Source organism: Sander vitreus, chromosome 22, assembly GCF_031162955.1.
Source record: "Sander vitreus isolate 19-12246 chromosome 22, sanVit1, whole genome shotgun sequence".
In the NCBI taxonomy this organism is placed as follows: domain Eukaryota; kingdom Metazoa; phylum Chordata; class Actinopteri; order Perciformes; family Percidae; genus Sander; species Sander vitreus.
Window position 1 is genome coordinate 14,199,499 of NC_135876.1, and position 24,833 is coordinate 14,224,331.

The following is a 24,833-nucleotide window of genomic DNA, read 5'->3' on the forward strand; positions in this document are numbered from 1 at the left end:
TCAGTTTGACTTCATTTTAGTTATTACAAGTTTGCAAAGGAGTTTGGAGAATCTGATGCAGTGAATCCATTTTAAAAGTTAACATTTTTTGGCTAAGATTTGTGGTTTTCTGCCAGGTAACGATTATCAAGTTGTAATGGTGGTAACTAATAGTATTATTGTGACTTAGTACCTCAAATTATATATTCATAAGTGATCATCGTGTAAATATTGACAAAGAAAATAAAACTTATTATAGAGCTCACACATAGTTAGAAGCATATTTATGAACTAACCCATGATATTGTAGTTTAAAAAAAAAAAAAAACCTAAAAGCTACAAAAAACAGTGGATTTGTCTCGCGGTGCCTGAACAGTGTTCTTCACATGGGAAGGGTTGAATTCATCATGTGGGGAGGGAGTACTACACAATTGAGTTAAACGCTGAAGTAATGCTACCCAGAATGCCCTTCTCTCCATCTGTAATCAATCCTCTAGGGCTCAGTATTTAGCACAGCCTCAAGAGGAATACCAATGTACGATCATTGATCATGTGACTGGAAAGCCAAACGTGATCCTCGCTGAGTCATCTTACAATAAGTATTTATTCTATTCACTTAATGTTACGGCTGCTTATGAAATTCTGTTCTGATAAAATACCAAATGTTGAGTAACAATTTAAATTGATTAAAATTCTCCTCTTATACTTACTGAACTTTGCAAACTGTTTAGTTAGAACATTAGCATACAGGGACGGATAGAGAATCGTCCAGTGATGCCACACAGATCATTAGACAGTAAATGCAGGGATGTCTGCCTTTACTGTACTGTACACCTACTACTTGGTATTACTGTAATGTGTCCTGCTGTTCAAATGCCTGGACTACTACTGACACAGACAACTTCAGGTTGACTGTAGATTTGCTTCACCACATTATCCTGGACAGAACAGAAGCTGTATATTCTCAAAGTCTAGCTCTTATCGCTTTTGTTTCTCAGGAGCAGAAGTCTATAATTGATGTTTGTGAACACATGGTTTACAAATGCCTTGAATACTTGATATTTGTCATTAAAAAAAATGAAACAAAATCACCTTGCCTGACTGAATTATTGCCAATTTGTGTGTATAGAGACAAAACTTACGGCTGAAACATCACGGAAGGTTGAAAGGGTTTATTTTCTTAACAGCTTCATGGCTTTTCAAAAGTAGGAGATGTTCTAACACTTGTGCACACACTGTCAAAAAAGAAAAGGACCGCATCAGGTTTTTGCAACACCAGTTCCTAACCAGTAGATCCATCCCGGTTGCTCTTAACAGCAGAGATTTACTACAGGCAGAAAGGTTAAACATTGGAATACTTAGCTTTATGCAATGTCTGCAGAGTATTTTACAGAATATACTGTCCTAAATAAAACTATCAGTGGGCTGTCCTATAACCAGTTGGACTAAAGTTACATTTGAAATGAATTGGCCACGTGCAACACTATATTCAGGATTATCAAAAGCACTACATTTACACCACGAGGAATTGGTGACATTTCCAACAAAAAGTTACACAGTGAACATGTTCTAACCCCTGGTGATTGTGTAAGCGTTTGCTTGTGATGAATAAGGATAATTCTACATAAAATAAAATGCTTTGAATAGTGACGAACGTGCAACTCTGCAAATTCAGAGCTGGTGCAGTGGTGCAACTAATCAGTGAATAGTAAGTAATGTGGCCGATTATTCAGATGCTAAACTGTCCCATGATTGTCTAAACTTCCTGATAGTAGTATGTCATATAGTAGTATGTCATATTGCTAAAAATATTCATTAGCGCAAATTAAAACTTTTTTGTTATTTGCGAAACAGATGTGTATTTATGTTGATTCTGTAACTTTCTCAGAAGTGACAATAGTAGTCAGAAGAAATAATCATTTCATAAAATCTAATTTCTAATTTTACAAATGGAAACAAATGTCATATCCATAAACAGGGTCATCTGGTGGCAAAGTTCAAAAGTGCATTTGGGGTCAAATTTAACATTATATATATATATATATATATATATATATGAATGATAGTGTGAGTGGGCACTGTTCTGGTGAGGAGTCCTGTGACTGGGCAGATTTTTGATTAATTAATGATTCCTTAAAGACTGGAGCACACCTAAAGCTGACTAATGCTAACTATTCATTCAGATGTTGAAATGGTTTCACCACACACTTGTTTTTTCATAAAAACGTATTAAAAATGTCAATGTGTTATCCATATGGAATTAATCATTTTTAAACCCAACACTTGAGTTTAGCTGCATTAAGGCTTTTTTCTTTTCTAAATATGTATTTGAAAAAAAAGTCATAACACTGTTTACTAATAAATGTAGGCACCTGTAAAAAAATAAACAATAACTTTAATAACCATTGTACAACTCTGACTGAGGCGTCATCATTCGCCATTGCTCTTGGCAGCTCATCTCCCAATCACTGTGTCTCTGTGTCTCTATGGTGGCCAGCAGCTCATTGGCTGGCTGGCTGGCCAGCGCATACTTCTGCCTTAGAGGGTCTGATTGGAGGGTTGAGGCAGAGAGCCGCTGCCCTCGTAGTCCAAGGTGAGGGGCAGCGCTGACTGAGGCAGCACTTTTAGTACCAACCCGACACTCTGTGGGGGGCTAGTCTGTGTGGTGGGGGGGCTTCCGGTGGTGCTGGCCTGCACCTTGGGCCTCATCGTCTGTGGGGAGAAAGGGAGGAAGCCCTGGGCCTGGAAAATGTCCTCCTCTTCTTCGAGGTCCAGGCCCAGGCCGAGACCCTGAGGGCTTGTTGCCTCTCCGTGGCCCAGGCCAGGCTCCAGGTGGGCCTGCAGGCTGTTGTGAGTACGCAGCAGGTTGTCGTGTCGAGTCTCCAGCTCTGTCAGTCCGTTCCCGCTAAACGTCTCTCCTTCTATCTCCTCCAGCTGCTGCGCCCACATGTCGTTCTGGAAGATAACCCTGTCTCTTCTTGGACCTGATGGTAAAACCATCACCGGTGTTGCTGACATCACAGGCACCCCATGTCTGTTTAGAAGCCTCTCAGGAAGGTCATTGACAACAGATCCTAGTTTCCTTTCCAGTGTGGGCCTGGGTGTGGGAAGTGCTGATGGCGTTTTGCTGGGGGCGGGGGTGGTGAGGCGAGCCTCTGCGGCCAGATCCGGCCAGACGTCGCTGGCTGAGGCCAACTCTTGTCCGCTGCCCTCTTCAAGGCCTCCGCCCCCGGCCCCGGAGCCCAGCTCTGGCAGGGTGGAGTCGTCAAGGGTTCGGTTGAATTTGTCTAAAACGTGTCGCAGTGCAAACCTATCTACATCCTTCTGGAAGTTGACCCAGTTGTCTGGGCTGGGGCTGTAGTCAGGCCTACATTCATAAAGGCTTTCGTTTATACTATACAGATCCTCCAGTCCCTGCCAGTTCACTTCCTCGTCTGTCAAGTTGGGTAGCTTAACCCTGTCGTCCGTCCCATATTGGCTGTGTGCTGGCAAACAGAAAGAAACAGAAGACTGTGAGGATCTGGAGTAGAAAAAAGAGGGGGCTCTTTTCAAGTTTACTCAGACACCATGCAGTCATGCCCAGCCTCTGGCTCTCAATAAAGCAGCAAGCCCCATGGGGTCTAAGGCCCCAAGCAAGACACACACACACACACACACACACACACACACACACACACACACACACACACACACACACACACACACACACACACACACACACACACACACACACACACACACACACACACTTGAAAGCAGCATTAGATAAACTAGATAAACACAGCACTCACACTAAGCTCAAGCCATGAGTAGTGCAAACACATGCTGCCTTAGAAATTCACATTAGAAAGACAGACTGAAAAGAAAAGTATTAAATGGTCCATCATAAATGACTAACGCACTGAGCTGCACATAAAAAAAATGGAAATTGCAGAGCTGATGATAGGCCTGCACTGGGTTTAAATGCAAAGTCAGGCAACCTGGAATAAAATCATTTAACAGCAGAGGAAACAAAAAGATGATCAACAAAACAAGATGATGCTTAGGGTGAAAAAAATAAGAAAATTAGCTTGCTGATGAATGCTGTATCCCCAGAAAAATAAATAATAAAGGAATGCTGTCAGAAAAAGAGGCAAATAAAAGAAAATTGCAGCAAAAGGCTGAATCAGAGTTGTGCTCAGTTTGATGTCTGTAAGTAGGAACTGAGGAAAAGAAGCATCAGTGCCACTGTAGGTTGGTTTTCTTTGTGAGAATGGAGTTGGTTTTGACATATGCTCAGAGACTCACAGGAAGGAGAGGGTTGGTCTCCTCTTTGACCACGTTCGACGCTGCTGTTGCCTGGTAACCAGGTGCCAGAATCAGAGGTCAAAAGGGCAGAGGTCAGTGGGAGGACAGTGTCCACTCTACCACTACATGTAGCTAATGGCCATGAGTGAATATGACAGGCATCTGAATGTCATGCTACACTGGAACACTAATGTGATGATGGCCGTTTATTTGTGGGTGTGGCTGACATGGCATGGAGGGTGATAATAAAGGAATAGTCCAACATTTTTGGGAAATTAGTTTTCTTTCCGAAAGTGAGATGAGAAGATTGATACCACTCTCATATCTGAGTGTGGTACTCATCTTCTGACTCTACAAGAAAGCTAATAAGCTTATTGCCCAAAATGTCTCACTACTGGTACTCCTTTAAGATTTCATGTAGAATGTGATGAATTAGGTGGGATGATACAATGTCATGCATTGTCATTCACGTGCACTTGATGCTTGGGTGGGTCTGAAGTAGAAGCACATATTCAGCACCTCACCATGTGACTTCTTCATTTTTATTCAGCCATGCTATGGTAAAAATACCTTAAAAAGGATGAATTTTGAGTTTTTTTAACATGGGCAACTGCTATAAATGTTGCACTCTCAAGCAAAGCTGTGAAAATATGCGGCAGAGAATATGTTTATATGTTCAAATAGCTGCACACTGCCATGACTCAGCAGGTAAACTGAAGACAGATTGTTTGCACAGAGGTGACAACAAATGAAGCTGTGTAATGAGGGGGGTAAAAATCATCGGTTATGATTTGTTAGCGTGTCCCCAGCATGCAGCCACAGATTAAGCGCCAGCAACTCCATGGATGGATGTATTAGTGGGAATGAGGCAATTCGGCCCATGCAAGTGTTAAGAAAAAGCCACTGAAGAGAAACAAAAATTGGTGGATACCTGTGTGGCTCATAGCTTCCTCCATCTTTACCTCCTGATCGGAAAAATAAAAGCAATCGATTGTTAATGCTTTGATCCAGGGAGATACAGGATTTGGGGGGGGGGGGATAGATCATTCACACTGAAGATTTCTTCATGCACAGCTGCTACTCCCTATGGAGAAATGCAATTATTGGATGATCAGAATGAGGAAGGGAGGAATGAGAAGAAAAGATTTTGATTTGAATGGAGTAAAAACAGGGTGGAAAAGTTTGAAAGCTCATACGATTGGGCTGGATTGAGATTTTAGGATTGATCAGAACTGAGTGTTTTGTGAGGTGTAGAGTTCAACGGGGTTTCCCCTTCAAAGCAAACACACACAAGGTTATCCAGTCAGGTGTTCACCATTGTTAAGACACACTCTGCAAATAGATGAAAGTATCGGCTAGACCCATTTCACCAGATAGTTACATTTTAATAATGTATTCATCCAACACAAACATTACTTGATGTAACCACAACAGCAATTTCATTGGTTCAGGGAGCTGGCAGCCAGTACAAGTAAGAGATTCTAGGCTGCTATGTGACATGTGTTGGCATGGTTTTGACAAGTCTGCCATGCCAGCACTGAAACACAATCAGTTTTCTCAGAGCAGCTTGGCTGTTCCAGTGCTCCACTCTCCAGCTGGTAATTACAGACATTAAGTTTTTATCCTCAGGACATAAACAACGCAGCCAGTTCATGCCACACACGAACGCTACAGCTCGGCGTTACAGGCTTCGGTCATGATGGCATTGCTTATTGACCACCATGTCACTGGGATGTCTGCTCAGTAAGGATGCTTGGACCATGAGGTGGTAGTAAAAAATATATTGTGGCTGATTATGGCAGTGATGCATGACGGGCCCAAATAGAATGACAGCCTCAACTGCCGTGATGACAGCATCCTCCAAATAATATCTCTAGCACTCAGTGAGTCACTACGGGGATGATGGCCAGGACATTCAACTGTGACATGGCCTTATTTGTATTAAAAATAAAACAATTTAAAAACTCTAAAACTCAGAACATATTTCAGCAGTGAAAAGGTCCTGGGCTGAGAAAGAGAGGTCTGGGTGTGTGTACATGTGTGTGTCATCGTGAAGAAAACATTGAACACACATCAACTAAAGACACGCAAGACTCGGTGACAATTCCTTGGCCTCTACCTGAAAATGTCAGCATACGTCACTGAGTGGATCATCCCCAAACACATGCAGCATGCAGATATGTGCAAACACACACACCACTGAGATGGAAACGGATTTGAACCACAGCAGAAAACTAGACTGAAACATCCCTATTGCCATACAGTCACTCATATTATTATTACAGCATTACGTGTTTTTTTTAACTCATTCAAATTGAATCATCTGTTTAACACGTTAACTGGTCCAACTCTCAACTTCATTCTCATTCTTGTGTGTGTCAAATCTGTTTCAGTCATTGGCATCACAACTACCACTAAGCCCAGTGTAACAGTCCATATGTCCAACCGTTTTAGGATAGGTAGGTAGGGAACAATAAACAGGCTGAAGGTGAGCATTTTTACCTGTGTCCAAGCCTTTTGGGCGAGGGTTACACTGCTTGTAACCTTGACAACTCCTCATCTCCATCAGCTGGGCATGGAGGGAGTTCAGTACATCCCGATCTACTGTATACACCGTGTTGGTCAGCTGCACAGGCAGGACAAACAGAAATTTAACAATTGTAAAAAACATTTGTTTGTGTCATAATGTTTATCAGTCTCCAAGAAATTTGCATGTTGCTATTCCCACATAAAAACCTTGTGACGAATGTTTTAAAATGCAGGGACCAATGAAAAGGCTTACAGAGAGAGAGACAGAGAGAGAGAGAGAGAGAGAGAGAGAGAGAGAGAGAGAGAGAGAGAGAGAGAGAGCACGAAAGCACAGACATGGGCAGGAAGCACAGCTGTATGACTGTAGACAGATGTTCACCCACCTGGTAGGGGTCACTGTTGAGGTCAAAGTACTCCAGGAAGCCGGTGAAGAACTCGCAGAACAGCGTGTTGTGGGTCTCGTTGATGGTTCTCAGGCACCAGTAGGTGTTGTTGTTGGAGCTGGTGCATGCGCAGAATCCACCCACTAAACAGTAATCGAGATTCATTGTAAATGTAGTCATTATTCCTAACAATGTGTTTAGAGTCGTTTTTCTTGATTAAACAAGGGCAAGGAAGACTCAGGAGCATAGGTATCGTCCAAAAATGTTCAATACCATACCGTGAATTCGATACAAGTCCCTGAACAATATTTTTTTCGCTACCCATTTTATAAATTCATTTTAACAGAAAGAAATTACAACATTACAAATCTTGTTTTTTTTTCAGCTCCTTTATATATATATAAAACTATATATATGACGCACACTGTAGTAAAGATTATTAGATCTTGGTCATGCTGCATGCCTATTGGCTCACTGACACTGATGAGATTTACTCCTTATTCATTCAAATTTGGTATTGAATGATAAGGCATTTTTCTACTATGGAGGCAATTTGGTCAGTGCCTTAAAGTATTGAAGTTCGGTACCCAGCCCTACTAAGGAGCTTCCTGTATTAAACTGTATTGCATTGTGAGGAGCCTGAAGTCAATATACATACATGTCCAGAGGGGAGCAGTCTGCCAGTGGTCATTGTTATGTGTGAAGCAAGTGAGGCCGGGCAGGCTGCAGTCGTCTCCCTTCCTCTGTCTCTTCTTCTCCTTTCTTTCCTTCTTCCTTCTGCGGATCTCATTGTACAACTGGGCATTCCCGTCAATTTCCTGCGCTGACTCCCTGTGGGTAGAAACGTGAGAGAATTACCAAACAGTGTTGATGCAAAGATGACATCAGCCCCTATCCTCTCTAATGCCAGTAACCACAGTGGTGGAGGATCTGAAGGGGACTTCCAGAACGCATCGCCGATGCCAGGATATGACAGTCTGTTTACTTTCATGTTTAAGCTCTTACTAGGTCCAATTTTCTCTGGGATGACATTCTAGCCACTGTCCCCTCTTCCTCCGAGCCTGAACGCAGAACAGGCAGTGCAAAAAAACAGCTGCTTTGTATTGGCATAATCTGTTTCCAATGTTTCCCGGAGCAAGTTGATCACTGTGTATGAGGGGATTGACTGATTTCCCCTCTGTTAAGTCAATCTATCTTTCCATGCGACTCAATCACTTCCAGACACACACATGAAATAGATTGCTGGTCATGCATCTGCTTTGTCATTTAAACTCCATTCAGGAACCAAACACTTTTTTAGACAAACATCAATACATCACAGTAGACTTCCAAAACACACACATGCTGGGCTGGTCATCCAGGATCTACTAAGTCAGCTTTATGTTTAAACCTGACATGCAGCGACAATGCAGATATTCAGCTACAATGTACTGTTGAACAGCATCTTATACAAAATGATGATCGTTTGCAAGGCATGGTCAGTACTAATTACAAAGCAGAGGGGTGACACTAAATCGGGCAAACTCATAATTAATGGGGAAGAGAAACTCACTTAAACGGATGGAGTTGATCATTCCTGCTCTTCACTCTCTGTGCCTTGTTTCTGTCTCCTGTGCTAAAATAGCTGGTTTTATAAACAGAGAAAGAGACTAAGGACCAGGCAGAAAACTTTTTTAAGGTGTGGACTTTAAGGTGTGGAATGTATTTTTGAGGTGAAATTTAAATGACCTACCTCTTCTTTCCACAGTCGCACTCGTCTGGTCGTGTCCTCTTCAGGTGGCCTCTTACTTCCCGGAGGTTTTTGATTTTGTCTTGAAGCGCTTCTATCTGGAATTAAATATATAACAAATACTATCAATTATCTTTTGTCCATTAAATTGACGGACAAAATGAGTAACCTGAAGAAGGCATGCGTCTGTGTGCCAGGCTTTGTACACTCACCTCATGGTCCACATAGCTCTTATGGTCTTTCCAGGCTCTGGACGACTGGTAGATTTCTCTTTCACAATGGACACTGTCATTCATCAAGATATAACACCTGAAACAGATGCAGAAAAACCTGTCATCCACTGCTCTTTTGACAGACGTACAGTATATATCATATGAAGTCATTGCTGAGATACTTGAGGGAGGCTGCCTTCTTACTTGTGGGTAACTTTCACAGAGTTTGGGTATCCCACAGCATTGGTATCATCCGCCAGCATTTCCTCTGAACCGTCATCTGAGCCCAAATGAAACTCTGGGTCCTCTGGGGTGTAGTGGCGCTTTGAGATGACACGGCGGCGGACAGCTGACTGATCATCTGCTTGAAGGTCAATGTCATATATCTGACCTTCAAACTCCACAGACAGAGACCTGGCCGGCCGGGTGTGGACAAAACGTGGCCGAAAACCTATCAAATAAAATTAAAAACTTGAGTCAAGTAATCCTTTAATGTTCCCATTTTACTGCTTTAGTATACTTTAATGTTTTTCAATGTTCACACTTAAGTTGCACGTTTTCTAAGCAACACTAGAGGGCATCAAACTATTCAAAACCACAATCCCAATGGGGGCACACACACACGAGGCAGCATCTCAGAGAACAAATTGCAGGACTTGTTGCAGGATGTTTGCTTTTTTCGTTAATGTGTCTCCCTTAGACCATAAATAATCAGTTACAGGAAGTCAAGGCTTAAGCTTTCGCAGACTTCCTTTCCTCTAAATGGTATTGAGAGACATCAATACGTTACACGTTAAGAAAAAGCTGGTTCATGTATACTCACGCTGTCCTGATGAGCCAGATAACTGTCGGTGGGAACGGCGGTCCATTCTGGAGGGTCTGAGGAGAGTGTCCCCGCAGTCGCAGCCCCTCTCTCTGTTGTCATAAGTGCTGCTGGGCCTCAGGCTGCGGGCCCTCTTCCTGGAGCCTTCTTTCGAACCACCTTTGCACTTCTGTATCCTCCACTTTCCTGTGATCTCCTCCACACAATGCCATTTCTGTCCACAGCAGAAATAAACAGGGAGAAGCAATATTCCCTCATGAATTCTTTCAAGTTTTATCTCCGCTAACTTTATTTCTATGTGTAGATTTGAAATGATCAAGTGTCCTTGATCTGTATGCCTTTTTCGAAATTTTCCCTTTACTTTTACAATGTGCAGATTTTCTGGCATAGCTTATAATATGAGCTATAGATGTTAACAATATGAAATACTTAATCTCAGACAAAAGTCTCTGTTTTGATTTTAGAAACTCCTTGAGAAACATGCTTTTAACACATATCAGGCAACTCTCAGCCTGTGGGAAAGAATGGCATCCAAAAGCAGCAGGAAAGATAAACCAAAATGACCACATGAGATGAATTGGGCATGTCTGGTGTCTAGAAAATAAAGAGGAAACCCCTACCACTCTCACACTGGGTATGTCTGTGCCAAGTGCGTCACTGGCGTAATTGTGTAAATACATATCCACGCACTTGCTTACATCTGCTGTGTCTTTCTCAACATTTATTCCCACTTGGAAAAGAAAGCTGAGGCTAATTGCTGTGAGTAGTGCCGCTGGTTAGGTCTTGTCTAAATGGAAGAGACACATCTGCAGAGCGCAGTGCCGATGATCAGTGGTGAGTGTGGGAACGAGGGTCCAAACAAAGGGCCATAAAGCAGCTCAGGTTTCTTCTGGAAGGCTCATATAGTGACGAAGAGCTTACGGGCCAAACAAAGCCGTTATATCAGCATTAAACAAGACGTGGGGGAGAGAGGTGTATTGTCACTCAGGGATGAAAACAAACTGTCTTCTCTCTCACCCTCCCTCCTGTGAGTGCTTTTCAGGCACAACAGTACCATTGCAGCAGCAGGACAGCAGAGATGGATGAGAAACTGAGGAGGATCTGGAGCGGTTAGTTAGGAGCAGACATGGATGACCATGCAAGCTGAAACATGAGCGTTAAGGGGAAGACCCAAAGTACCGCAAGCCACTCACACTGTTATGTACCCCCAAAAACATACAGTAACAGAGATTTCTCAATGTCCCTGGTGAGTAAATCCGGTGTACCCACAACAAACCCATATAGTTATCAAATGATCGATTCCAAAGGACCGCAACAGCTCTGCGACAAAAACACAACAGAGGCTTTGCTCTTAGAAATATCTGGTCTGTCTGAACCAAGATCATGTGGTCATATTCAATCAGACAGTAACATTTAAGACTTTTCAAAAAGAAAACTTCTCTCATTCCAACATAAATCAGGTTCAACACTGAGGTTTAATGTCCTTGTTGAAGAGCCCTTTAACTCCTAACTATTTCAGTACAATGCTTCAGTTTGAGCCAAGGTTTTGTTTCTGTGACAGGGAGGTGAGTTGGCATTTAAAGGCATAAAATAAACTGTAAAATACATACAAAGAGGAGCTGGGAAAAGATTTGATAAAAATTAAGAGGAGCGATAAAGCACTTGCCTGCTGTGTGTAATTTTGTAAGATACACACCACTGGCTTTCAGGCTGCTCACTGGGAGGTCATATTAAATCATGACCAAACTTTATCCTTCATGCTATGCAGCCACATATTATGATGTACACTGTAAATGATTACAGCTATAAGAAGACGTCTACACATTTTTTGTGCACATTACAGGTGCTCACACATACTGTACCCACAATCTCAAATGCATTTGCACAACACACGCTGCTGAGCTTACTTAGAATAGCTCCATTGCTGTTTTTAATAACTGATTGTTACATACACACATTTATGTGACCATAAACTGGATCTGGATTGCATTAGCCAGCCCCTCAGAAACGCTGCCTGTCATTTAACGCTACCTGAAACTTGTAACAATTTGTATTGTTCTGGTCTGTGTGCTCCAAGGCCACATACTGTACCACTTGGCTGTTGGTCTGCCAAAAAGTTATTGGGCACAGATGAAAGGGAAGTACCAACAAATTAATGCACCACAAAACAGTGCAAAAGGGTCCAATTATGAACCAACTGATGCACTGTAAATGGCTATTTCACTTTTGGCTCTGTGGAATAGCTCACCAGGCAACATAGAGGTCGCTTTAAGAGTGGTACTCATTACTGTTAGAAAAGAACTGCAGAAATGTTCCATAGTGGATATCAGGGGAACTTGTTTCTGTTCACAAAGGTTTGCAGAAATAAGTTGTTTGTTTTACCTGTCCAGGCTGCTCGCAGGGCGTCTGGAATTCGGCCTGCTGGCACGTCTCTTTGACCTTCTTGTACTTGGGAAGGCTGTTGGTGTGCTGAGTGTTCACTGAGTCTTCCTTCTTCCTCAGGATTTTTCTACACAACACAAGTGAATAGAATTAAGGAGAAATCATCATTAACTAACAGACTTATTCAGGGACTCAATGTACTATTAAATTATTATCTTATTACTAGATTTCAGTAGGACGAAAGTTTTATCCACGGTTTCCTGTTTTTTACTTTCTGTCACAGTCAGTCGTGTGTGCTTCTAATAGTCATGGCCAGTAAAGGGATAAGTTATGTAGCATTTGTGTGTGCCAAAGGGTCTGGGCATGGAGCTCGGCTCAGCCTCACACCAGTGCTCAGCTCCAGGCCAAGCTGTTTGACCATGGCATCACGTTCAACTGCCCTGCCCCTTTCTCCTCTGCCACTACCACAAGACCTGGCTGAGTCTGCTAAGGCCATGCCAACCCTCCTATCCCCAAATCTCTGCCAACATGGCATGGCATGGCTAGGGCCCACAGACAGAATGACGGCGACAACGAAGCACAGAACAACCTGTGCCATGCAAGACTATGGCCATTGTTTTGCCGATCCTGCCTCGCGCTCTGTTCCACAGGAAAACAGCCAATGTTCACACACAGGCTTGGCTAGTCTCTTGCCTTTAGCCAAGGGTGATTAAAGAGCTAACAGTTGTTGTCGATGTCACTCCCTGATGGCTGCATTGTAGTCAGCCCCATCTATCTATCAGCATTTCACAGAGGAACAGTACTGTAAGGTCATGTGAGGATATGAGATTATAAAGCATTTCACATGAGCAGTGAGAGAACTGTACAAAAAAACATTAGCTACTGTGTGTGTGTGTTGCTACCACATCTGTGCCTGAGTAACAAAGTGGAAGGTCTTTGGAGGCTAATCTCAGCGTTTAGAGACAGGCACACATGCCGACAGCCTTTATAAACAGCGTGGATTAATGGAGGAATGGATTAAAAGAGCTAAAGCCCCTACATGTCAAAGGTTACACTATTTTCATTTCATACACAGCAGTCCATAGGCCAGCTATTTCTTCTATAACACAAACATACGCCAGCAGGAGACTGATCTGTATGCACAGCAGCACAGCTAACGAGTGCTTCTTTTGTACTCTTGGATGCGTCGCTGCAGATGTTGGCAAATGAGCAAATTAGTGGATGGGAGGGCCAAGCCAGTGATTTGGAAAAAAAGATAGGGATTGTGAGGAAATGATAGTGGGGAAAAACAGCAGCTGTATGAGAGAACGTGACATACTGTAATATACAGTATCATTACACATGCTGCCAGCACAAGCTGGTCACAACCAGTGTTACGGTTCTCTCCCCCATTGTTTTCCTACCAATGTCTTTCCTTTCTTATTTATTGAATTTGAACCTTTTTTTTCATTGGGTACCTGTATCATGCGACAAGCTTGATGGGATTATTCCTTTCCAAGTTGTCAGGTTTCTGTCAGTGTACCCCCAGCATTACCACAGCTTAACATGTTAAGTGAACAAAAGCGGGCTGTCAGAGTGGAGGTATCGTTTTCTGTAACATATATCTGGCAGCAGAGGTGAGGTTAAATAAAGGACTGACAGGGTTTCTGAGAGAGCATGAGCTGTATGCGATCGCGTGCACTACAAAGAAAACAGTCTTGGAGAAACAGTGGAGTGTTGGCTGTAGCGTGGCTGCTGCATTCCACAGTGGGGGAGCTGGTGACATGTCCTGTGAGTGTGAGCCATCCAGCCATTCCTCAGGTAACATCAGCTTGAGATTGGCTAGCCTTTGTTTATTTTCCGTGTGTCTAGCTATCTTACGTCTGTCTCCGCCAGTGCACGAACAGCAGGCTAAGTCAGGTTTAGGGCCCAGATCATGTGCTCGATATATGCAAGGCCCCTTCATAAGACAAAGACTCTGCTTGTTTTTCTTGTAAATGATCAGATGACCTGGTTACACATGCGTCAGCGCCTCTTGCGTGAACTGTCATAATTTGCCATCCGCTTATAGCTTTACCAAACAACTTTGAATATTTAAACCTCTTCCACTGACATTGCCTTCCAAGCAGACTGTGGTCAGGAAATGTCTGTCAGATAACAAATAACTGGAAAAGTGGCTGTGTTCCTGAGTAGGGAACTCCATTGAGCCTTGCACATTTCGGGTTCATTGAAATGCTTTGTCAGGTTTGTGTGACACACAGTGCTCTACAATGACATGGATGTGCCTGTGGTGTGGAAAGGGAATAAAGAACCCCAGTTTACCCTCGCTCCACCAGGAATGTGTCCCTCCAGACTTTGGGTTTCCGGTTGGGTTTGAATCTGGGAAAACAAAACGCACAAAGTTTATAGAATTCATATGGCCTATGCACTCACCATCAGCTAGAGTATGTCAGGCATGCAGCTAGCCAACATTATGGGAGTCAATCATAGCAAGCTCAAGATCTTGTGGGTTCAAGGGAATAGTGTAAATGTTCTTTAAGCATTAACTTGATTATCTCAGTTCTATCTGTTGCTCTGGGAATGTTTTTGACTTTTGTCTTTAATAGTAAAGATATATTAACAATAGCTGCTTTTAATGTGTGGTAAATGACAATGACTTTTCATTCATATTGGATACTTGTGGGTTTGCTGGGGAAACAAATGATTCAACTTGCAAACAAATTCAACTTCATAAGAATAATCTCATCTCAGCCAAAGTCCTGCAGCCAAGGAAAATCCACCAAATTGCCCCAGACCCACTTTGTGCTCAGCTGGAGCAAAAGCAATTATTTTGGCTATGGAAATTTGCATTTGCTCAATAATGGCAAACAAATAGGACTTTTGCACATTTCACACACACTGTGAAATTACTGTGCCTAATATCTATTACAGCATGGCATCATGGATCCATACAGACCTATTGCCAGTCCGTTCCTGTTCCAGCAGCTTAAGGATGGACTTTCCATCCATGTCTGAAGGGGTATCCAGCCCAGCAATGTGAAGAATGGTGGGAGCTAGGTCAATGTTCAACACCAGATGAGGGTTTCTAAACAAGGACATGCACATAAAGTTTACTTAATTTCTGAAATACATACAGTGATATTAAATAACAAAACCAAGGAACCTGAACAAACAAATACAAAACTTCACACACTGACAGAAAGATACATCAAGATAGACACAGTACATTCAGTTCATTTACAATGTAGCAACAATGTCATTTGTAAGCTAGGAAACTCCGATAATAGTTTTTGTTGTTGCTTGGACTTACACTGCCCCTGGCTCTATGTTGGGTCCTCTCAGGAAGAATGGCACACGGATGTCAAAGTCATAAGGCATGGACTTGCCCTTTACTAATCCAAACTGACCAATATGGTAGCCATGGTCTGCTGTATAGATGACGTACGTGTTGTCCAGCTCCCCAGTTTCTTCGAGCATTTCAAACACCTAAGAAGTAAAATGAGTGATGATAAGAAGCAAGAAAATACAGAGGAACAGATACCAAAATCCTTAAAAAGTCCATTAATAATTACACTTACCTTCTGGACTGAGTCATCCACAGACATGAGCGTCTGCAGTCTCTTCCGATGGAGGAAGTTGGTGAACTCCATGTGGATGGGTCTCATGGGGCCTGTGTACTGCATGATCCAGTGTTTGTCCATATTTGGGGCGTAGTTGTAGCTGGGGGTGCTAGTAGGAGGGCACAAAAGAGGGAGAGAGGAGACAGGCATGTGAAAAAAACTGCCTTTATTTAGGATCGATAGAACATACATGTATACTGTGTGCCTGATAAAGTCCCATAAAAGTAAGAACATCTTTATGGTGAGTTGAGAATTATCAGAGCACGTAACAGCTATGAAGACCCCATTTAAGATGCCAAAAAAACACCTGTCTGCTACTTTTCACAAACCACTGCTCAGTAACAGCTGCTGCAGTTGTCCAGTGCATTTGACATGCATCAATCGTGGCTCTGTTTGTTGAAGGAAATGTCTTAATACTATGCAGCCAGCACCTTCACTGTTTTTCCACACCTCTCTCCGACCATCTCTCCCCTCACACAGAGACGAGAGTCTCCCAGCTCCACTGCGCTCTTGGCACAGACAAGTCATTTGAGGGTTGGCACATGCTTAAGAAAATAATAGGCCCCAAAGTCAAGTTTGCAACAACTTCTGGACCAAAAACTCAATAAGTGATGGTCATTTGAAGTAGGGAATAACATGAGTGGATGAAGAGCAAGAGAGAGGGAGAAGAAGTCTTGTTTGTGGAGTTATAGCTGAGAGAAGCTGTTCATCTGTCTGCGGTATTAGCTTTACAGCTAATTAAGGAGAGAGATAAACAGTAGACTAAGAAGTTGACTGTGTGCAAATTTTCTGCATGATATAAATAATATACTGAAAGCATATGTAGTTAGTACCAGCTTTTATAGTCATATGTGTATGTCTGTAGTGTTGGCATATAATGTGACGATAACAAATTATTTCCCTTCTACTTTAAGTAATTAACTCCTAAAGCAAACTATAAACGAACAGGTTCCACCCCTGAATAAGCAGCCCCTGGACAAAGTATCAAGACTTAGATACTTAATGAAGACCTGCTGGAAGCTGCTTTGCTCTGATTGAGTGAGCTGCCTTCTGCCCTTGTCTCCTCAGGCTTGCTTTGTGAGGAGGGTGAACTCTTCACCCACCTAGCCAGGCGGTCTAATAAGCCCCACAAAGGGACCTGTCTCTGGGCAATGGGCCACCAAGGTATGGGGCCCTGGGCACAAGGGAACCAGGAATGCAGAGGTCAGTGAAACGAAGCCAGTCCATAGGAGAGGTCACACCTGCCACCTGTCACATATAGGTTGGTGTTTTGTGGTATTAGTCCTGGATTACAGCAACCCAAGGCCCGCTGCTGTTCACCTCAGAATGCTTCCTGACCTTACAAAACTTAACATAGACACATCCCGCATGAGGATTAGGGACATTCCTTAAAACATCTTGTTGAGCTACAATCAGAATAACTTCCATTCACTCCCTGCTACACAGAGATGTGCCAATGAGTAACTGCACCACATCTATACTGTTTAAAATAAGTCAAGAGCTTGGCTTACATCTAAGAGACAGGGTAAAAACACAATCAGAGAGGAATGTTAATGACATTAACATCAAACCCTCCCCTGCTATTGTTGCTGTCAAAAGTACAGGCGCTCATTTGATTTATGAGGCGGCTCCTCCTTTACTGCCACACAGTCTCTTCCCAACTCTATGTATTACGGATTAGAGGTACACGGCATCTGCTGCAAAGATAGAAAGTGGCAGACCAGACAAGTTTCATGTCATATCTTTCCATTAGTGGATGACCTTACCAGGGACTTACTGGCTCTTGTAGAGAATTACCAAAGCTCATTGAACCGATTCAAACTCAAACTAGAACAGTGTCAAAACAAAATCATATATATAAAGGAATTTGCTCCACATCATCTGCCAGTGGGGAAAAAAAGGGGTTTTCCATATATGTTATGGAAGTGTGTAGTCAACAAATATCAAAACAAACACCTACCCATACCAACCACCTGTGCTGCCACAGTAACCAAAACACATGCACCTACACACAATCACTGGGGCAACCCCTTTAGTCACCTCCAGGCCCCAGTTCTACCCCTTCACCCAGAGGCTTGAGCTAAAAATAAATTAATAATGTCACAAAGGGTGTTCCAAAGCACACAATGCATTCCTCCCATCCCAAGAGCTGCAGGGAGAAAATACTGATGGATATGGACAGGATCAGGAAGTCCTTTGCAAATTTCACAGAGGGGGAGGCAGGGGTGGGGAGAGTGGCAAGAGATGAGAAAACGAGACAAGACACAGTGGGAGAGATAAATAGAAAGACAGACAGAAAGAGACATACAGATAGAGCAATAGAGAGGTAGAGAAAACAGACAGAGGGGAATGTTAAGTGGGATAGAAAGTGAGAGGAAGGAAGTGGAAAACACTGAAAGCACTGGCAAACAAAGAAAAAAAGGAAATTTGAGCAGAAATGGCAGACTTGAAACTTACATTTACTTTTCTAAAACACCATCCCTCCCCCCACCCAGTGGAGTAGTGCATCCTGGGAGCCTGTTGGAGGGCCCACCAAGAGATGGCAGGGCATGTTGCCATGGAAAGACCCCAGAGTATTGCAACGCCGCCTCAACTCAGTAATGAGAGTTGTGGGAGGCCAGTGTGGGCTTGGCATGAGCGCTGTGCTCCTTAAAAAAGCCATCCCCGATCTTCTTCATGGTATGTGCCCCAGCTATTCTTGGATGATAAATCATTTTGATTTCACGCTTGCCAAGTCATCGGCCCTAGCAGCTTCTAAGCAACCTGTCATCACTGGGGATTGAGGGGCGTGAGTACTGTAATGATGTTATGTACACCAAATCATAAAAACTCAAATTGGAAGTCAACGAGAAAAATTCCATAAAGCAAAAGATGAAAGCTGCCGGAATGTCTGAGTATATAATCTGTAAATATGGGCCCTGAACATTCATGTTTCATTTTTTCACAGGGTTAAAAGTCCTATGTAGGAACCCTGATGAGTGTATGTGTTTTAGTCTGTGTGGTATTGTGAGTCTATATGTAACTTACATGTGCTGCGAAGCATTTGGGAAGTGCTCAGCGTACTGTGGAGCCGAGTCTTCTGGGCCATGAGGAGCAGCGTGACTGATGACCATCATCACAGGGCGGTGAGGGTACATGCGCTTGGACATGCGGAAAAAGTTGATGCTGTCGTTGGTAATCAGATCTGTGAAATAGTCCTGGAAAAAAGTGAATAAATAGGAATCATTAGGCGCTGCAGGGCTAAAATCCCATCTAAAGAAGGCAAAAAAAAAGGAAAGGTAGAATTGGGGGAAAATGCAAAACACAAGCTTTGATAAAAAATTAATTTGCAGTCCAATCAACATGACATGTTGCTTTCCCCTCATTTTCAAATAAATAGACAGGGGCCAGTGGCAAAATGAACTGGGGCCATTGAGTACACTACCAATCTGTTGAGTCAACAGCTGGCAACATGCCTGTGTGTGTAAATGTGAGTGTGCGCTTGAGTCTGTGTGTATGTGTATACAGTATATGGGCTGTTGCCTCATCAGTGAATCTCTGCACTATTGAATGTGACAACACTTGATGGTGAGAGGAGCCTGGTGCTCTCAAATGGTATGTTGTTATGATGGCTCCCACCCTCTCCTCCTCTCCAGGCTATCAATTCTCTTTCTCATTTAGCTTCCTCCTCTCCTATTTAGCTTCATTTTATTTTATCCCCCCTCTCTTTACATGAGTTTTCTTTTCTCGTCACTGATTCACTCTGTGAGATAATGGAACACACAAATCAGACACAATAACCTCAACAGATAACCCTCAGGCATTACTTGGGAAATGAGCTAGTGTGAGTGATGACTTGTATACAGGAGATAGAAAAGACACAGAGGCCCTAAGACTCCCAGTGCTCTGTTTTTCAAATTTTTGTAAAATGGGCAAAGAAAGGACAACTGAATGAATGAAACTGTAACCTACTGTAAAGAGATTAGACTCTCACAGTACTGACATTTTATCAAAACCTTTATTCCAGGCACGGTGGAGTTTGTCTGTTTAAATGTACAGTAGGTCACACCCTGAACTAAAATCACAATGGCATTTGCCAAGTTTCCAACAGATTAACCATTCTACCTGCAGTTTTGGCATGCTGCAGTTGTTGTCTGGCATACCACATTCGGAAGGGAGTGCCAGGTTCAGAATGAAAGGGTAAAGGGTGATTTTCCTGAAATGTCAGAAGTGGGTTTGGCTGATTCATCCTGTCTCTATTAATAGGCTTTATAGCTAAGCCAGCTTTAATGGCCTGGCAGCTACACATGCCCATGGAGGCTGGTGATTGCGTGCACATGGCAAGGCATTGCCATACTTGTTTCCTATGTGTTGCCAGCTCTCCAAAACCTGAGCCACTGCTGCTAAGGACTCCGGCAGGTCGAAAGGAAGCAACAGTGTCATGGGTAATGCCTGGCCAACAGCTCTAAAATGGTCAGGGAGGTGAAGAGTATCACTTTCCCCAGAACCGTTTGGAGATTATTAGTACTACGTAAGTGGCAGTCACAAACTAATTCACACATGGTGTAATTTCCCTAATAACATTCACCCATTTGAATTATGACATTTCAAGTTTTAGAACAACTTACATAGTTTTACCATCAATGTAGCAGAACGTTGTGGCTTTGAATTTACAAGATTTGTTCATGGCGAGTTAATTATAAGCTGCTTGATCTCTGATCAGAGTTTCTGTTAGAAGTGATAATACCAACATGTCACATCTGGCTTGCAACACAGGCTGCTTTATGCCTTTATGACCGTTGTCTTGCGTCATGGAATTTGAGGGAAAAAAAAGTGTATGGATCATATTCTCCAACTAAATCTCAAGCAAACGGTCTTTGACAAAGGCCTTAACCTCAATGAACTCATCCTCCTACAGATGGAAAAATAAAATGGGACCTAATTGAATGAAATCACTGGGCAAGGGCCTCATCTAATCACAATGACTGTGTGCCAGCTGCACTCTGTGAGGAATACCATGACCTTCTCACCCTGTGTGAATCTAAAAAGAGGAGTTGTGGTTGTCCTAGTGGTAGCAGGTTAATGGTTAATGACAGTAAATAGCAAATAGTGTGTCCATTTGGTTTTAAACCACAATCTGCTGACCAAGCCCATGCCATGTAAACACCTTGGCCTCAGCTTGTGGGTAACTTTACACCTCAGTCCAAGTTGGCAGAGAAATAGCAATACAAACATTTGTTTGCCCATCTTTTGGGCAGGCCATCTTGAAACTTGACTTGTATCCAAACTATAAACCCACCTCATGGATTCCTCATGTACCCAGGACTACGCTGCCTGGGAAGATATTGGCATGGAGCTGCGAAAACAAACTGACAGCTCTTACAAAAACATTGGGGAAGATTGATGACCGATGCCATCCAGCGCTACAAAAAGACAGTGTAACCACAGTGTTCATCTCCGGAGTCTGACAGTTTTTTTTATTGTGGTGTTATAGCAGAAAATCATTCTGCAAAACTTCATTCATAGTGAGACAAAAAGTAGAGTGAATGCAGACAGAGAGAGAGACAAAAACAAATGCAGGGTGGTATTTATCACAGGCTTGTTATACGGTTCAGTTTTACAGTGTCTAAATGTTGAGGTAAGGTGCGTCATAATAAAGGGATGATGCAGAAATGGAGACTCCACCTCAAGTCATTCCCTTTAATTCTCGCATGAGAATTCCTGCCAGCCTAGATCACAATACCGTGATAAGTGAAGTGCTTTGCCGTCTGTATTTATAAGTGGAGTGGAACCTGCTATTTGTCAGGTGAAGTCTTTATATTAGGTCATAAAGGGAAAACAAATGAGTGATTGAGTTGATGGTCCCTTTTAAGAAATGAATGCAACACATACCTTGGCATAATCAGCACCATGTTTCTCCTTGTAACCATTCCGACAGACAGTGTAATTATAGAAGCGGGAATTTTTGATCAATCCAACCCATTCGCGCCACCCAGGCGGGATGTAGCTGCCATTGTACTCATTGAGGTACTTGCCGAAGAAGCCTGCAAAAGAGAAGAAGAGAAAAGGGAAGGTTTCTTTTAATATGGATTCTTAAGCTATAAATGCATGTTAACTTTGCTTGTCTATGCCTGCAATTCTGATTGTTTGACTTTACCTTTGTGTGTGTGTGTGTGTGTGTGTGTGTGTGTGTGTGTGTCTCATCACTTTTTGCTTGTCTCTTTTTCACTGGCTTTACTGTACAGCATTCTCAGATAGGCTGGGCAGGGAGCCAGCCTGTCCGAGAGAAGGCTAATTGCAGACTAACGCATCAGCTCTAAAACCGCAGGCCGTGCTGCAGCCCACAGGACCCCACTGAGCTGCCCAGTCTAACTCCTGCCCGTCACTCACACAGACACTGTCTGATGGGACACGACAGCGACCTGGCACGCTCACCATGTTTGCATTTCTCACAGCAGACAGCCAGGCAGGGCGGTGGAGTCTAGCTTACTGTAAAGATTAGCATTGACTAACACGAATATAGAGGTCCCAGGAGGACATTTGAGCTGGTGATGATTGACAGTGTATTGGCAAAAAGTGAGATGGTACCCAATCAGAACCTAAGAAATGCTACTTCAAACAAACATCACCAGAACTGCATTTACTTCACTTCATTGTTTTTCTTTCCGCTCATGGAAACGGACACATTTTATAATCCAACCATAAATTATTTGCTATATCACATTACAAATCAATATCGGAAAGGAGCTGGATGAAGACAAAAATCTTATTTTACCAGCCCCTTTCTCAAATGACACAACAAACAAATACATAGACTGTCGGTCAGTTAACAATTTTTATTAGATTTAGAGGTCTTTGGTGAACATACAGCAGGCCCTTAATGCTGATTATTGTATATAGATAGGTGACCATATATGCAAATGTCTTAGTTAACCAACCTGTCCTGTAGCCAGTGTTGTTGAGGTAGACGGCGAATGAGCGTGGCTCGTGCTGAGCTTGCCAGGAAGGAGAGGAGCAGTTCTCGTTATTGGTGTAGGTGTTGTGGTTGTGGACGTACTTGCCCGTCAACATGGAGGACCGTGACGGGCAGCACATTGGTGTGGAGACGAAGGCATTAGTGAAAGTTGTGCCTCCATCTTCCATGATCTTACGGGTTTTATTCATTACCTGAAGAGAACCTGGAGGACAAGGTATGGCGGTCAGTGCTGACTGAATAATTTAGCAACACTGAAGTCTTCATTTTCTTACATGCATTGTTAATACTATGAAAAAAAACAGATTGTGTCAATACAATTTTTTTTTTTTAATGACAACTACTTTTTTTCAACAAAGAATATAGATAAACACAGTTCAGTCTAATTGAATCATTCTGCTCTGGGTTATGGCCTCTATTTAATATTTCATGTGTGGAGAAAGACCACATTAATTGTAATGCAAATGCCAAACAAAGACAAAGAAATTGATTGAGACAGGAAAAAAAAAAAGAAAAATCACAGGAACAAAAAGATTTTTTCAAGTAAGGCAAAAGAGGACCCAAATAAAAAGTGAATAGGGCCCAGACAAACCCAAAAACGCCAGAAAGTGTGCCAACCTTACCTAACTCAACATCCTGGTCGTCCGTTATGATGAGGATAATGTTGGGCCGGATGTTTCTGCGGTCTCTCTGGATGCGACCCCTCAGGCCCTGAGCCCTGGTGGTGGTGAAAGCCCAGCTGCCTGGAGCCCAGTCCAGAGACAGCAGGGCCAACCAAGCCAGCCACTGCATCAGCATGGTGCCCGAGACGACAGGAGACGGGGTGGATAGATGGGAGGATTAATGGACAGATGAAGGGAATGGGATAAGGTCCAGCCAGGCCACTCACTCACACCCGTGCAGCTCTCGCAGCCGTGGTCAACTATAAAGAGACAGAAGGAGAAAAACACATGGAGACATTACAAGGGACTCAAGGAAAGAAGAGAAATAAAGTGGACAATTTTAAAGTAGTAGAATAAAGAATTGCATTATATTCTCAGAGAGACAGTCAGTGAAAAGCCTAGATTTCCTCTTGGAACATTTAAGCATATTTGCTTTAGAGAAATTGTGTGCATCTGCTCATAAATCATACTCAAACACAACAGTTTATCCATAAACAGAGAAGCCAAAAAAGATAATTTCATGCTTTAGCCCTTGATGGTCCACCAAGGAAAACTTACCCATCAGTTCCAACAAAAGTTGCGTGCTGACTTTAACCCCATCAATACTCTCCCTTGTAAACAAAATCCCTCAACATCAACTCTCCTGACCTTAACTGAAAACATAACTTGATCACAGCAACCCATGAAAACTTTTTAAACAACAGAAGAGATCTAGAAACACAGATCTCACCTCAGAGAATCCCATAAGTCTCATTTTGTTTGGCCTTTTCTCATATTATCCAAGTACTTTTTCTTGTGTTTTTCACTCTCTCCTTCTGTGTCAGATAACACTCACACACAGAAACTCTCTCTACTGGAGAGCTGTTGTTCGGCCAACTGTGCTGAGACCGAGCCATTGGCTGACTGCACTCAAACACCCACATCCACTCTCCTGTGTCAGCCAATCACAGTCCACCTTCCACCTGTCACTCAAAAGTCACCCCCTGGTGAGTCAAGCGTGACAGAGGGTCGGTGGGGAGGATGGGACCACACTAGGGGGGAGGGGGTTAGGGGGCACGGGAGGCGGAGAGAGGGTTCCGCTACATTAACCCCAGTGCCACTGTCGCCAATCACAGATTACCACTGAGTCATCATAGCACTTTGCAACCTCTTGCTCACTTACAATGTCATGGTTGGTCAGAAAAAGTGCATATCCTTTGCCTAAATGGCAGGGATCAGTGGAAAATGAATACTAGTTCTGAGCCTGAGCTATCCCCAAATTCAGAGGAAGGGAAATTTTGTATATGTATATATATA

The 24,833-nt window shown here is 42.9% G+C and overlaps 1 protein-coding gene across 3 annotated transcripts in view; it reads right to left on the minus strand.

Moving 5' to 3' along the window:
* Window positions 1-1,136: 1,136 nt before the first annotated feature.
* Window positions 1,137-24,833, minus strand: part of sulf1 (sulfatase 1) — a 37,719-nt gene continuing 14,022 nt past the window's right edge. Inside the window, exons 2-20 of one of the 3 annotated variants that reach the window (XM_078280553.1) lie at window positions 23,499-23,797; window positions 22,841-23,080; window positions 21,795-21,946; window positions 18,951-19,120; window positions 15,882-16,032; window positions 15,614-15,789; window positions 15,260-15,388; window positions 14,626-14,682; window positions 12,325-12,451; window positions 9,943-10,156; window positions 9,324-9,570; window positions 9,120-9,216; window positions 8,911-9,005; window positions 8,731-8,802; window positions 7,837-8,009; window positions 7,179-7,321; window positions 6,769-6,892; window positions 5,198-5,231; window positions 3,337-3,464 (exon numbers count right to left, since the gene is read on the minus strand). In XM_078280553.1, coding sequence (XP_078136679.1) covers window positions 3,431-3,464; window positions 5,198-5,231; window positions 6,769-6,892; window positions 7,179-7,321; window positions 7,837-8,009; window positions 8,731-8,802; window positions 8,911-9,005; window positions 9,120-9,216; window positions 9,324-9,570; window positions 9,943-10,156; window positions 12,325-12,451; window positions 14,626-14,682; window positions 15,260-15,388; window positions 15,614-15,789; window positions 15,882-16,032; window positions 18,951-19,120; window positions 21,795-21,946; window positions 22,841-23,080; window positions 23,499-23,673 — 2,610 coding nt within the window. In that variant the 5' untranslated portion in view covers window positions 23,674-23,797 and the 3' untranslated portion in view covers window positions 3,337-3,430. Of the gene's footprint in view, window positions 3,465-5,197; window positions 5,232-6,768; window positions 6,893-7,178; window positions 7,322-7,836; window positions 8,010-8,730; window positions 8,803-8,910; window positions 9,006-9,119; window positions 9,217-9,323; window positions 9,571-9,942; window positions 10,157-12,324; window positions 12,452-14,625; window positions 14,683-15,259; window positions 15,389-15,613; window positions 15,790-15,881; window positions 16,033-18,950; window positions 19,121-21,794; window positions 21,947-22,840; window positions 23,081-23,498; window positions 23,798-24,833 lie in introns of all 3 variants that reach the window. The other 2 variants (XM_078280551.1, XM_078280552.1) reach the window with 2 other exon arrangements.